A 15,129-nucleotide genomic window follows, 5' to 3' on the forward strand; every position below is an offset into this window, starting at 1 on the left:
TATCGCCATCAAAAATTCCATTCCCCACTCTCTTCCCCCGATAACAGCAGCAGCATCTCCTGCCAACACCTCCACTCTTTTTCAGTTCCCCGCGCTCGACTTGGAATCCCTTGCTAAACTGTCCACTCGCGTGAAATCTGGATCCCCCAAGGACTGTTGCCCCCCCTCTGTGTTCCGCGATATCTGTCACACCCTCCCACACTGCATCCTTCCTTTACTCAACTCTTCCCTTAATTCGGGCATAGTCCCCAGCTCATTTAAAGAGGCCGTACTGGTGCCCCTCTTAAAAAAGCCAGGCGCTGATCCAGCGACCCTGGCCAATTATCGTCCCATATCCCTCCTGCCCTTCCTATCTAAAATCCTGGAGGCTCACGTTACGACCTGCCTCTCGCATTTTATTGAGGAGTCCAACTTCCTGGCGCCCAACCAGGCTGGGTTCAGACCAGCCCATTCCACCGAGGCTGTGATCCTCGCCGTGTTGGACAACCTCAGACGCAATGACGACAGAGGGCAACCCCAGGCATTAGTTCTACTCGATCTATCGGCGGCATTCGACACGGTGGACCATAACATCTTAATCCACCGTGTCGAGACCGCCGGAGTCCGTGGGGTTGCTCTGTCCTGGATCAAATCCTTTCTAGAGGAGAGATCCCAGGCAGTCAGTATGGGCCCTTTCCGCGCCACCAGTGTTTCGTCATCCTGTGGGGTCCCTCAAGGATCTTCCCTGTCCCCTCTCCTTTTTAATTTGTACCTCCAACCCCTCCTTCACTCTTTAGGTAAGTGGGATATCACCGCGTTTAATTACGCGGATGATTTACAGATTATTTTTCCCCTCACCTCCCCTGACGCTGTCAATAATTTTCAGACAGCCTTGACACACATCCAGCAGTGGATGAATCAAAACCAACTCAAGCTCAATACGGGCAAGACTGAGCTCCTCCTCCCTGGGAGAAGCGCCCCTTTTTGGGGCCCTCAGTACTGGCCTATTGAGCTCGGAACACCTCCTTCTCCTGCTGAATGTGTAAAAAGCCTCGGGGTCCTGATCGATTCCGGGCTCTCTCTCAAGGCACAAGTGAACGCAGTAACATCTGCCTGTATGTTCCAGCTTTACAGGATACGGAAAGTCGCTCACTTCCTGTCGCCTGAAGCTTTGCTGCAAGTCCTAATAGCCCTGGTGATGTCCCGGCTGGACTTTTCCAACTCAAATTATTACGGTCTCCCTAAATCTCAGCTGTCCAGGTTACAGATCATCCAAAACCAGGCTGCTCGGCTTGTCTTCAAGATCCCTAAATGGCAGTCGGCTCAACCTTTACTACGTCAGCTCCACTGGCTACCAGTCAGCGAAAGAATCACTTTCAAGGTTCACTGCCTGGTCTTCAAAGCCCTCACTGGCCCCTCCCCTGCTTTCCTTAAGTCCCTAATCACCCCCTACTGTCCTTCTCGCACTCTGAGGTCCACCCACCTCCAGCTACTAGTCGTCCCTCGCTTCAAACTCTCTAGATCGGGTGGCCGCAGCTTCTCTTGTCTGGCCCCCAAGCTGTGGAACTCCCTCCCACTCTCACTCAAGTCTTCCTGCTCCCTCTTCTCCTTTAGGAAATCCCTAAAAACACTACTCTTCCCTCTCCCTCACTAATTCTCCTCCTGTTGTTTCTTCCTATCCCTCCTCCAAATCCGACCAGCGCCAGGAAACTCATGGTGACAGTGCGCTCAAGAAATTCGTTATAACATAACATAACATATAACGTAAGAGCTATTAAAAACAAAAAACATAGCATACCTAGTGGCACGTCACTGCTGAAGTACATGCAAGTAATAAGGTTCTACAATACTTTGTGATTTACTCTGTACCCAGATAATATAAAGGAGGAATAGAGAAAAAAACACTAATGCAGCTTGAATCAAAATACATCTTACAGCTTGATAGTAGACCCCAGGTGGCTCAACACAGAAGAGGATTTATTCACATATCTATAAAGTTTTGATACCTTCAGAGAGGAAATGGGGTGAAAATTGGAAACCTTTAGTAGGAAATTCACTTTCGGGTTCATATGTGTGTACACTAGACAAAAGAGAAGATAATTACCTGAGATTTTCCCACTTAGGAGAGATACAGAAACAGGAACGCGGCGCCTAAGCTGTTCGACCAGCAAGCAACATGAGTATATTTGAAATTGTGCTTTTTTTGCATTCGTTATGATGTGATGGTAATATATAAATTAATTTGAAAAGCGCATATATTATATGGTATGAATTTGCTTTTTGTAATTTATGTTTAAATTGATGATTTGTATATTCTGTGGGGTGACTCAAATGAGATATCATTGAAAATGTCTCCCTCCCACATTTGACTTTTTAGTTCTATTATAATTGTTATTATACAAACAAACTTCTGTGTTGGGGAGGAGTAGGCGCCTTAGTTTACAAATATTCAATATCAAGTAATAGTGTTTTCCAAAGTTAGGCATTAGGCGGCCTTTGGTTGAATGTATTTAGGCACTTGTGCACATTATTTGGCAGGTGAAATATGAAAACATCCACAATGTGGTTTAGGACTATGATTTTTTAAATCACGTTAACGTTTATAAGGGAAAAGAAAAATTATGTCTGTGTGAGCAGAGCCATTAGCGGGACCGAAACCCGTTACTACAGTCTGCCAATCAAGACTGGTTTTTTTCGTGCATGAAGTTTCTGGAAGTGTCGGCAACTGTTATTTGCAGCGGGAAGGGTATGAATCATATGAAAGAGCTGTCTCTACTTCAGTCAATACCCCCCTCGGTCAAGTGAATGACTGGACAGACTGACATACATACACATGTATGTATCTCCTGACCCAGGGAGTATCGGCTAAAGCAGAGAGAGCTCACTCGCATGATTCGTTCCCTTCCTGCTTCAAAGAACAGGCACAGACAGTTCCAGAAACTATATATTTAGACGTTTCTCACCAGAATCCAAAGTTTATCCTATAGTCTGGTAGGAATACCAATACCTTTCCTATATCTGCTTGCTCTCCAATGACTTATGCAGTTTTTAAAAGCTCTTTAAATAGTAACGTTTGAACTCAAACAAAGAGAACTTTGTTAACGTAAGCATCTACAATGTGACTGTGGCATATATGCCACCAAGGTGAGGTATCCCCAAAAATAGGGTCTCTACAACAGTTTCTCCTGTTAATAAGGAGGCAGGATAGCAGGACCTCCCTGAAAAATGCAGTGTGGTCACAATATTTGCAGGCTCAAAGAATCTCCTCTTAGGGTCAGAAAACAACTCATGGAGGTGTAATCCCTTGAAGTCTTTCCCGCCCTCTTATCTTTCCTCTTTGACTCTCACCGGCACAGAGTTAGGCAAGGATGCCTCTTCCTCTTCTGGGGGCACCTGAACCTTCCGTCTTCCCCTCAGCTTTTCATTCTCATCACTCAGGCTCTTCACTTCATAACAGAGGCGCTTGTGAGAAGAGGCTAGCTCTGCCTGAAAGGTAAGCAAATGCACAAGTCATTGCCAAACATGGCAGAAGGGAGAGCCAGAAAAGGACGATAACGGGTTTGTAAGGGGGAAGGTGGCAGGGTATGAGGTTCTAGCAAGAGTGGGTCAGGAGGGCATACTAGGGTTGGGGCAGAAGAATATGAGAGTGAGGTCACTGTTAAAATAAAATGCTGATCAGTGGTTGTAATGGGGTAGACATTATACAAGAAAGACGCTGTACACAACAGTGTGTGGGTATGGAGTAGGAAGGAGTGACCAATGTTGTGTTAGGGCATTTAACACCTACCAGCTGTTGCTGGGTCTTATCCTGTGTCTGCGTCACTGTCACCTGCAGGTTCTGCAGGAGCTTCTCTGAGTTCTGAATTTGATCCAGCAGCACCATAACCTGTAGTGTAACCAGAAAAAACCTGCAGTAACTGCAATGTAGAACTAACCAGACAATTCCTTCTTGCGTACAGCAAACATTAGCAATTAGCACAGTACTAACACAATTGTCTTGTAATTCATTTCAAAACGAGAACACAAAGTGCTACCCACAGTCAAAACTTCATATCCATTACAGGATCACACTGGAAGAAAATTAACCAGCACCATCCCCTATTTCATTTGTAAAGACCTCAAAGAAGAATTGGCTTGATTTGACTCCAAATATGGTAAGCAAGTAAGCATATTTCGAATCCCAACTCCTACTGTGAGCAGAGAAGTACTCAGTAATGCAGACTACTTGTTAAGCTTCGCATCTTTTGGCGTGTTTCCCCTGAGTTTTTTCTTTCTGACCTCCCGGTTTTGACTCTGTTTTTGCTGGCTTAGTGTGTCTGTGCACTTTTCTCACTGCTAATCAGTGGTAAAGTGCAAGTGCTCCTGTTGTAACCTGCATTATGGATTGGTGTTACCATGATTGGCACATTTGATTCACTTGTCAGTCCCTAGTAAAGTGCACTGAGTGTGCCAGGGCCTGAAAATCAAATGCTGTTAGAGGGCTGCAACATTGGATTGTGCCATCCACACAAACAGCCCATAAATGTAACTCTGGCCTGACATTACAGAGCCTGTGTGCAGTCTGGTACTGCCATGTCAACTTGGCAAGTGCACCATCTTGCTAGGCTCTAACCTTCCCTTTTCTTACATGTCAGTCACCTCTAAGGTTGGCCCAAGGTATCCCTGTGGACAGGGTGTGGTGTATGTGAAAGGTAGGACATGCACTAGTGTGTGTGGCATGTCCGGACAGTGAATTACAGCCAATTTTGTTTTTCACTATTGCAAGGCTACCTGTTCTGATAGGACAGAATGGGGAGTTTGTTTACAACACCTTATAAACATAACTGGCCCTGGGAACTAGGTACAGAAGGAATATGCTACTTACCAGTATGCATCTGTTCTTGGCATAGAGGGCTGCAGAGTGGTACATTTATGAATAGATCGCCATCTGGTGTTGGGCTCGGATGATTGCACTTGTTTTTCTTCTGGAGAAGTCTTTGTCGTCATAGATGACTCCTCCTCTTGGTGTTAGTGCGCATGGGCATCGGCTCCATCCTTAGATTGTTTTGCCATAGTAGGGTTAGATGGAGTAGTGTAGTATAATACATAAAGATATGCCCATGTAAATGTATCTAAATAAGATAATGTTGGGACAGACACAGGTTTCCGGGGAGGCAGGGAGGGCATGTACCACTCTGCAGCCCTCTATGCCAAGAACAGATGCATACTGGTAAGTAGCATATTCCGTTCGAGGCATATGGGCTGCAGATGGTACATTTATGAATAGATTGTACAGCAGTTACCTCCCTAGCGGTGGTCACCAGTGTGTCGCAACTGTTTGAAATAGAGTTTTTAATACAGCTTGGCCCACTCTGGCTTGTTGTGTAGCCTGTACATCAACACAGTAGTGTTTTGTGAATGTATGTGGTGTAGACCAAGTTGCTGCTCTACATATGTCATCTAGGGGAATGTTCCCTAAGAATGCCATAGATGCTCCTAGCTTTCGTGTAGAATGAGCTCTAGGAGGAACAGTTAATGTTCTCTTTGCTTTAATGTAACATATCTGTATACATCTTACAATCCATCTAGCGATGCCTGCTTTAGAGATAGGATTGCCCTTATGTGTTGGGGAAAATGCTACAAATAGTTGTTTAGTTTTCCTGAAGTTTTGTGTCCTTTCTATGTAGTACAAAATTGCTCTTTTGACATCTAGTGTATGTAGAGCCCTTTCTGCTACCGTCTGTGGCTTTGGAAAAAAGACTGGTAGCTCCACTGGCTGGTTGATGTGAAATGCTGAAATTACTTTAGGCAAGAACTTTGGGTTTGTTCTAAGAACCACTTTATTCTGGTGTAACTGTAGGAATGGTTCTTGTATTGTCAATGCCTGTAATTCACTTACTCTCCTGAGTGAGGTAATGGCTATAAGGAACGCCACCTTCCATGTAAGGAATTGTATCTCGCACCTATGCATAGGTTCGAAAGGTGGTCCCATTAGTCTGGTGAGTACTACGTTGAGGTTCTAGACCGGGGAAGGTGGTAATCTTGGTGGAATGACTCTTTTAAGGCCTTCCATGAAGGCTTTTATCGCTGGCACTCTGAACAGTGATATATGCTGCCTGTTTTGTAGGTACGCTGCTATAGCTGCTAAATGTACTCTGATAGATGTGTACGCGAGATTACATTGCTTTAAGTGTAGTAAGTAGCAAATAATCTCCCTTGTTGATACGTCCAGAGGGTTGATATTAGTAGTACAGTGTATAGCAAACCTCTTCCACTTAGCTGCATAGCATGCTCTGGTGGTGGGACGTCTCGCTTGTTTAATTATCTCCATGCAATTTGGGGGTAGATCTAAGTACCCAAATTCTAGGATTTCAGGAGCCAGATCGCTAGGTTCAGTTGTGTGGGATCTGGGTGCATTATTTCTCCATGGTTCTGTGTAAGGTGCATGGGTAGAATTCTTAGCTTTTGATGTGGCACTTGTGAGAGTTGCAGGAGCGTGGTGAACCACGGTTGTCTTGCCCACGTGGGTGCTACTAGTATCATGGTCATTGAGTTTTGTTGCAGCTTCCTGACCACTAATGGGATTAGTGGGAGAGGGGGAAAAGCGTATGCAAATTTGTTGGACCAATTTATCCATAACGCATTGCCCTGCGACAGGTGGTGTGGGTACCTGGACGCGAAGCTTTTGCATTTTGCGTTCTGATGAGTGGCAAAGAGGTCTATCCCTGGCTGTCCCCATCTTCGGAAGAATGGCTGCAGTATTTGTTGGTGCAGTTCCCATTCGTGTATTTGTTCCGACTGTCTGCTTAAGATGTCTGCTATCTGGTTTTGGACTCCTGGTAGGTGTTCGGCTAACAGATAGATGTTTTGAGGAATGGCCCATCTCCAGATTTCCTGTGCTAGTCCGGATAGTTGGAGAGAGTGCGTCCCCCCCTGTTTTTGAATATAATACATTGCTGTCATGTTGTCTGTTCTGATCAGGACTGCTTTGTTGGCAACATGTATTTGGAAGGCTTTCAATGCTAGAAACACTGCTAGTAGTTCTAGATGATTGATGTGCAGTCTTTTTTCCTGCACACTCCACCTTCCTTGTACTGTGTATTTCTCCATATGTGCTCCCCATCCTGTGAGCGATGCGTCCGCTGTTATTGTCACCTGTGGAATCGGTTCTAGGAACGACCGCCCCTTGGCAATGTTTGTTGTGTTCCACCACTTCAGAGAGCGGTGTGTGCGGTCGTCTACCAACACCAGATCTGTAATCTGTCCTTGAGCCTGATTCCACTGTGTCGCTAAGCATTCTTGTAGCGGACGCATTTGTAGTTTGGCATATGGTATTAGCAGTATGCAGGATGACATCATCCCTAATAGCTGCATGAACACTCTTGCTGGAAGTGAGTGTTGTGGCTGGAATCTTTGAATGATTGTAAGCATTGTTTGGATTCTGACTGGATTGGGGTATACTTTGGCTTTTTCTGTGTCTATAGTAGCCCCCAGATATTGTTGAACCTTGCTTGGTTGTAGGTGTGACTTTGTGTAGTTCACTGTGAACCCTAGCTGGTGTAGTAGCTGAATTGTCTTTTGTGTGTTTTGAAGACATTCCTCTTGTGACTTGGCCTTTATTAGCCAGTCGTCCAAGTATGGGAAGACATGTATTTGTTGTCTTCTTAGGTGAGCTGCCACCACTGCCAGGCATTTTGTGAACACCCTTGGTGCCGTTGTGACACCAAACGGAAGGACTTTGAACTGTTGAACTGATAATGTGAATTGGGATATGAAAGTAAGCGTCTTTTAGATCCAGTGTAGAAAGAAAGTCCCCTTTCTTCAGTAAAGGAAGTACTTGTTGGAGCGTGACCATGTGGAAATGTTCCGAATTTATGTATGCGTTGAGAGGTCTCAGGTCCAGTATTGGCCTTAGAGACCCGTCCTTTTTGGGAATTAGGAAGTATAGGGAGTATACTCCTGTTCCTTGTTGGTGCTGTGGAACCTTCTCTATGGCATGCTTTTCTAGTAGGGATAGTACTTCTTGTTTTAACAGTGTCAGGTGATCTTGTTTCATTGGACGCTGTTTGGGGGGGATGTTTGGTGGGGTAGATGTGAGTTCCAGGCAATAACCATGTTGGATAATTTGTCTCACCCACCTGTCTGATGTGATGTTTTCCTAGACAGGTAGGAACTGTGATAGGCGTCCCCCGACCGGTGTTATATGGTCTGGGGGGAGCTGTATGAAGTCACTGCTTTGGGGTTGGAGAGTTGCGGTTGTTGTTGTTTCCGCGACCTCTACCCTTGTTGTTGTTACCTCTGTAACTACCTCTAGAATTACCTCTGGGTGATGTAGGTGTAAAAGAGGTTTGTTGCTGGCTTGTACCTGTATTTTTGGATCCTCCTCTATAGGTGGACCTACGAAAGGAACCTCTTTGTGTCGGCTGTTGCAATTCTCCCATTGATTTAGCCTTTTCCGTATCCTTTTTCATCTTTTCTAAGGCCTCATCTGTCCCTGTGCCGAAAAGTGTTTTCTCATCAAAAGGTTGGTTCAGTAATGATGTTTGTACTTCTTGTTTGAACCCTGAAACCCTGAGCCATGCATGTCTCCTTAACATGATGCTTGTGTTTATAGATCTTGCTGCAGTGTCTGCCGCGTCTAGGGCGCACTTGATTGAAGTGTTAGTAATTAACTTCCCTTCCTGTATGAGTTGATCTGCTCTCTTTTGATGTTCGTTAGGGAGATGTGTGATGAGTTTTTCTAACTCATCATAATGCGCTCTGTCATACCTTGCAAGTAGTGCTTGTGTATTAGCTATGCGCCAGCTGTTTGCCGCTTGAGATGCTACTCTCTTACCAGAGGCATCTATTAGCTTAGACTCTTTGTCAGGAGGTGGAGCTTCTCCTGTAGATAAAGAGTTTGCTCTCTTACGAGCGTTTGTGACCACTAGTGAGTCTAGAGGAATTTGTCCCTTGATGAATATTGGGTCTTTTGGAGCTGCCCTATATTTCTTGTCAATTCTTGGGTTCAGTACCCTAGCCCTCACCGGGTCTTTGAATATTTCTGATGTGTGAGTGAGAAGGCCCTTAAGCATTGGTAGTGTTCCTGATGTTCTTTGTGTAGTAGGTAGTGTTTCTAATAAGAAATCCTCTATTTGAGGTTCTGCATGTAGTTCTACCTTGTGGTATTTTGCTGCTCTATTAATGAGTTGCGCAAAACCAGTATTATCATCAGGAGGTGAAGGTTTTGAAGGATACAGTTCAGGGTCGTTATCGTTATCTGACCCTACATTGTACTCTTCCCATGGGTCTGCCTCCTCTGGGATTGTGTCTTCATCATCCCCAGGATGTTCTCCCTCCCCTGTGTCACTTTCTACATCTGTTGTAGGTGTAGATGGTCGTGTGGGAGGAATATTTGGCCTATTGTGAGGAAGAGGAGAAGAGGGTGTGTCTCTAGGTTTTGGAGAATGGGGAGGAGTTGTATTTGTCCCCATTGTTCTCTTCTTCGGATGAGTCCTGTCGTCCGACTGTTCATTCTTCCTCTTTTTAGGTAGTTCTGTGACTACCTTGCCAGTTTGTGGATCAATAAACAGAGTCTTTTGTTTAGGATCTGTTTTATATTCCTGTGTCGGTACCGCAGTTTTCGGGTCCGAAAGGTGTTTTTTCTTCTGACTGTCCATTTGTGTTTTCGGCACCGAGATTTTATTCAGAACCGATGTTTTCGGTGTCGACGATGTCCCCGGTGTCGAGGGTGTTTTCGACGTCGAAATGTGTTTCGGTGTCGACATGGACTGTTTCGACTTCGAGCTTTCTTTGACATGTAGCTTCGGTGTCGATGTGGGTCGTCTATCGGAACCACCATGATGGGAGACCGAGTGTTTCGGTTTCGGTTTCGTTGCCGGGCCCGAAGGCAGGGCGTCGGAAACTCTTTTCGGTTGTCTGACCTGGCTCGAGGGCGGGGTCGACACCGTGCGGGGTCTGTTCTTTGGTAAAGGGACGTCGTCACTCACGGTTTGCTGGACGTCGATTTCCTCGACGTCGGACTCGTCCACTTCTGACCCCGCTTCGTTGACCTCCTCTTCCTCCTGTTCTGGGTGCTGGTCCTCGAACAGCTCCGGGATTGCTTGTGACTGCATTCTCGATACCTCGTGTCTTCGGGCTCGACGGTTTCTAATCGTCGATTTTGAAGAAAATGCTGCACAGGCCTCACAGTCCCTGGATTCGTGTTCAGGGGACAAGCAGAGGTTGCACACTTCGTGTAGGTCCTTGTGTGGGAACTTAGCACCACACGTTGGACATTTTTTGAATGGAGTCCTTTCCATGGACTCCGGGCTGGACTACGTCGAGCTGGTCGTCTCGTAGTCGTCGTTCTTCGAAACGCGTCGAGATGGAATTGAAGTCGCGTTCGATAACAATACCGTCGAATTGGAAAGGGTTACGCGCCGAATATAACCGTCTTTATTGAAGTCGGTCCGGAGCGCTTCGATCCTCATCCGAACCCGATGGCGGAAAAAAACAATCTAAGGATGGAGCTGATGCCCATGCGCACTAACACCAAGAGGAGGAGTCATCTATGACGACAAAGACTTCTCCAGAAGAAAAACAAGTGCAATCATCCGAGCCCAACACCAGATGGCGATCTATTCATAAATGTACCATCTGCAGCCCATATGCCTCGAACATACAGTTTAGTATGGCTGAACACAGACTCTAAAGATGCATCTTTTAGTGAAGGTGATTTCTACATTCTGTGTTTGAAAATCACTTTTAGAAAGTAGGTATTTTCTTGCTCAGCCATCAAGCAGGCCTCTGCTGGGTTTGTGACTGTCTGGGTTTTGGATGACAGGGGCTGGGGAGCAGCAGTGGCTCCGAATAGGGTGAGGAACGGGCTGAATAGACCTGGGCTGCATTTAGAGTAGGGGGAGGAGATTTCCTTTCACCTGAATGGGCCTGGTCTGCCTCTGACAAGGCTGTCTCCATCTTCTGCCAGGAAGCCACACCAGAGAGGGCAGAACTAGCCTGAGAGGACAAAAGATTTTGGGCTATAAAAAGTAGAGCCCAAACCCCTGAACTTTAGAACTCTTTTGGACCAAAAAAACTGCCAAGAAGAAGACCTGGAGAAGCAGCGAGGAGGAACTACCACTTTGCTGTGTGCTTTGCTGTGTTGGCCTGCAGTGGCTGCTTCTGTCTTGGGCAGTGAGAGGACTGGACTGAACTTTCTGCAATCTATTTTTGTGAGTTTCACCAAGGGCTTGAGGTGGAGCTTGACACTTGAGGTAGAGCTTGCCCCCTGTTGAAGAAGTCTCAGGGACACCAAAGACTTCAAGTTCTTCTGCCCTCAGCACTTGGGACTGTGTGTTTTGTGCTGCAACAGAAGAAAAGCAACCCAACGACTTCTACAACGCCACTGCCAACTCAGTGTCCTGAAGGCACCGCAGAGGGCACTGCTGCAACGCCGCATTGCGACCCTGGTCTCACCGACGACGCCTGCTGACGCCACCACCAAGCCACTGCTCACACCGCGAGCTGTGGGCACCGCATTCAGCACCGCCTCGCTTCACGACGACGCCTTGGCACCGCAGAGGGCACCACCGCAACGGGACCCTGGTCTTACTGACAACGCCTGCTGACACCGCCACAGAGCCACCGCTTGCACAGTGACCTGTGGGCACCGCACTCCGCACCCCGCCTTGCTTCACGATGACGGCTTGGCCTCCCCGGCGGCGACGCCAAAATCAAAAAGCAAAAACTCAATGGGAAACATGGCAAAAGATGCCAAGTCTAACACCCGGTAAGGGGAAATCCGACCTCAAAAGACACCCTGCATCCAGCCGCCCTGGGGAGAAGAACCGGAGGTGTACCTACGTCCCCAAGCCCTTCAACTTACCTGCCTAGCTGTTGGTTCCTACGGGAAGTCTTCCTCGACCGAGCCTGCAGCTACAAAACCAAACTGAAAATCCCCATCGAAAACAGGGCACCCGCGCCAAAACAGCAATCTACACCCAGCCGCCCCTGCGGGTGCACTTTGTGTGCTATACCGGATCCCCCTTTGCCCGGAGCGTAACACCAGGAGCTAGGCTCCCACAACCTTTGTGGCCTGCTCTCCAGCAGCCACCAACCGGAGGCTCCCTATCCCCCATTGGATAATATTGGGCCTCAACACTCTGCACCCGACTGCCCGAATGCCATTGAGGGTGTTTCAAGAGGGCATCCTTGACCCTGGGGGACCCCCCCCTACCGAGTCTAACCCAAGAAAACAAACTCCCACAACTAAGTACTTACCTTTAAACCGATACCACTATTTTCCTCCATAGGATAACATTGACTGAGTGTGGAGTTGGAAAACCTAAAGAAATTCTTTAAAATTGTACTAATAAAAACGCTTTTACTTACCTGTTTACAGGAAATATTCCAGTGCAGTATCCAGGCATACTGCACTGTGTAAGAAAAGTAATCTCAAACGTAACTTAACTGTAGTTTTACTGTATTTGCAAAGCATTGCATTTCCCAAAAACAATATTTTAAGTCAAAACAAAGTGCATATACAATTAGAATCCATACGGTATTACAACTGTATATGTACTGCAACATATTTCTTACCTGTGCCAGGCTTGCTTGGTTCTAGGAAATAAAATAACTAAAATAATATTTTCTATACCAAAACAATTGGTCTGAAGTTCAGTCTGTGTGTGTGAACTCATTTGCTGACGGAGTGTGTACAACAAATGCTTAACACTGTCCTCTGATAAAGCCTTACTGCTCAACCACACTGCCACACACAGAGAGTGAGGTGCTATCTACTTTACCTCTGCCTACCTTTTGGGTTCCATTGGACTCTGTGCACACTAAACCTCACATTGGTATAGTATATACAGAGCCAGCTTCCTACACTAGAACTGTGTAATAAAACTTTTTTGTCCATATTGTGAACTTGTAAATATTTAGACGGTTTTGGTTAGTAAAATACAGTTTCCTAAATTCCCTGCAGGCGGCTTGATTGTACATAGTTTTGACTCAGGCAAAAAGGAAGGCATCTCTCCAAACAAGCATCTTTATTTGTGGCTTGGAGGCATGATTATGTTTTAACAGATCTGCAGGCGTAATAACTTTATGGAGTTTATGTTCACACTTTAAGAATCAAATTCCCTAAAAGTACACCATCCCAGTTACAACTTAGAGGAAGTGTGCGATCTTCCTCCACATTTTCACTCTTCATTGTGGCTCATGCTGCCACCAAAAGACCCTGATTTGAGGGGATCATTAGATGTGCTGCTGACATCTTCAGCAGAGTGAGCGCTTTGGTGGCACAGGAGAATTATTTATGGTGGCAGCAGATTCTCTCAACTGGACGTCTCATGCTTTCCTTCTGCTGTTTTGGCCAACAAAACGATTTAGCTGACCTAGTTGTAGGACAGAGAGAAGACCGTGCTTTTGATTTCAAGCAGAGATGTGGCAGGGGAGCGGCTAATTTCTATTGCTTACGGACAAATTGTGCCCTCTCCCTTGTAATAGTTGAATTAGTGATCCGGGATGAATACTTATCTTGCAAAATGATCCTCAAAAGAGCAGTGTGTTATTGGGGGATCAAGTAAGATGAGGAAGAGGGACAAATGTACAGAGCACCCCCTGCTATTAAAGACGACTTGCAGGTTATCTGTGAAGACTGTGCCCTCTCATGCCTTTCCTTGCTGAGGTACTAGCAGGACCAGACAATATCTCTTTTCTCTTACAAAAGGTTAACGGTCTCCTCAGCAGACAATTTCTTCTTACGTGATTTTACTGTTTTTAATGTTGCAATTGGCAAACCACTTTGGTTGCAGGAAATTCTACATAGGCTACCAAGGTTTATGAAACCCTACTGTCTTAGAGGCTGGGTAAGTTGTCAGAATGTCAGTGGTACACTTACACTTCTTTTGAGTGATATTAAAGAACCCATGTCTTTGGAACTCTTGGTATTTTTGCAAGTCACTAGTTAGGAACATAGAAAACGATCAGTCTGTGAGGAATTAAACTGTTGGTGGTACTTGGAACTCAAACCTCCATATTTGAGTTATGGTACACAAGAAAGTGTCATGGAAGAGCTTCATTTGGATGCAGACGGCTTTAGAGTGAGGCAAGATGGAGGCCGAGTACGAGGCCGATAGCAGCAGTGAGCTACGAGCTGGCAATTGAAAGAATCCCCCCGCAATGATATATGCGAACCACCAGTGAGCTTTTCTGGATAACCCCCTTATGCCGACGCTGCGAAGCCCCCACAACATTTTTGGGCGGTCCCGGTGGAGTCTCGGATCCCGGCTGATCGAGAGTGTGGCACTAAGGCTCCTGAAGTATCTGACTCACCTGATCACCGGGGGCGCCCTCTACGAAGGAAGAAGGGCTCCGAAGAATGCCGTGAACTCCTCTGGCGCCAAGGGTGCTGCCGCGGCTCGAAAGCTCCGGGGAGAGGTGCAGGCAGCCTCTGGACCAGAAATGCCGGAACAAACGGTGGTGGCTCTAAGGCAGTCTCCCTCGCCCGGCCCGACGCGCAAAAGGCGGGACTTCATTGAAGAGTCGACCGCTGCCGCCAGCGTCTATATCCGAGATGCTAACTCGTGGGAGAGAGCCGCGGCTGTAGGACCCAGATGGGAGTGCCCCCTCGGGCGGAGAAAGGAGCAACGGGAAGAGAGGACGACCAGGTGAGTTCGAAGGTACCTGAATCCCCGGGGTCTCTGGTTCTAAAAGCTTTGGTAGTGGCAGCACTGCCGGACATGGGGGATACAACTGCAGGCGTGGGTCTTTGACTGAGCTTAGAGGCTGATGGCAGAAATAACTAAAAAGAGGATTCCCTAGTGGCAGCCCAGCTTGATGCCGAGACTATAGATAAAGACTGCACTGCAGATAAAGACCAATATCAAGGCGTACCGGGTGAGATGCTGGAGCTTAATCGATCTATATCTACTTTAGGGGTGCAGGAATCCGCTATTGAAAATGCAACAGGGGCTATCAGTTTGGGCTCCGAGTTAACCCGCACGGATGGAGTTATGCCAGAGGGGGATAAAGATCCTAGCAACTGTTTTTTTTTTTACAGTCTCAGATGGCGGTGAATGGTCGGAGCAGAGTTCTTCATCTGGCACTAGTAACCTGGACTCTGATTCTGCAGAAGAGACTGAGCCGGACCCCCCCATAACGGCTAAAAAATATAATTTAACAACA

At 46.5% G+C, this 15,129-nt stretch overlaps 1 protein-coding gene across 4 annotated transcripts in view; it reads right to left on the reverse strand.

Annotated features, from left to right (window-relative positions):
- Positions 1-15,129, reverse strand: part of RABEP2 (rabaptin, RAB GTPase binding effector protein 2) — a 418,606-nt gene that overhangs the window by 258,693 nt on the left and 144,784 nt on the right. For all 4 annotated transcript variants that reach the window (XM_078652313.1, XM_078652310.1, XM_078652312.1 and 1 more), the window contains 2 exons: positions 3,767-3,865; positions 3,328-3,465 (listed from right to left, as the gene is read on the reverse strand). In XM_078652313.1, the coding sequence (XP_078508439.1) occupies positions 3,328-3,465; positions 3,767-3,865 (237 nt within the window). The remainder of the gene's footprint in view (positions 1-3,327; positions 3,466-3,766; positions 3,866-15,129) is intronic.

The sequence above is a fragment of the Lissotriton helveticus genome, chromosome 7, assembly GCF_964261635.1.
Source record: "Lissotriton helveticus chromosome 7, aLisHel1.1, whole genome shotgun sequence".
Lineage (NCBI taxonomy): Eukaryota > Metazoa > Chordata > Amphibia > Caudata > Salamandridae > Lissotriton > Lissotriton helveticus.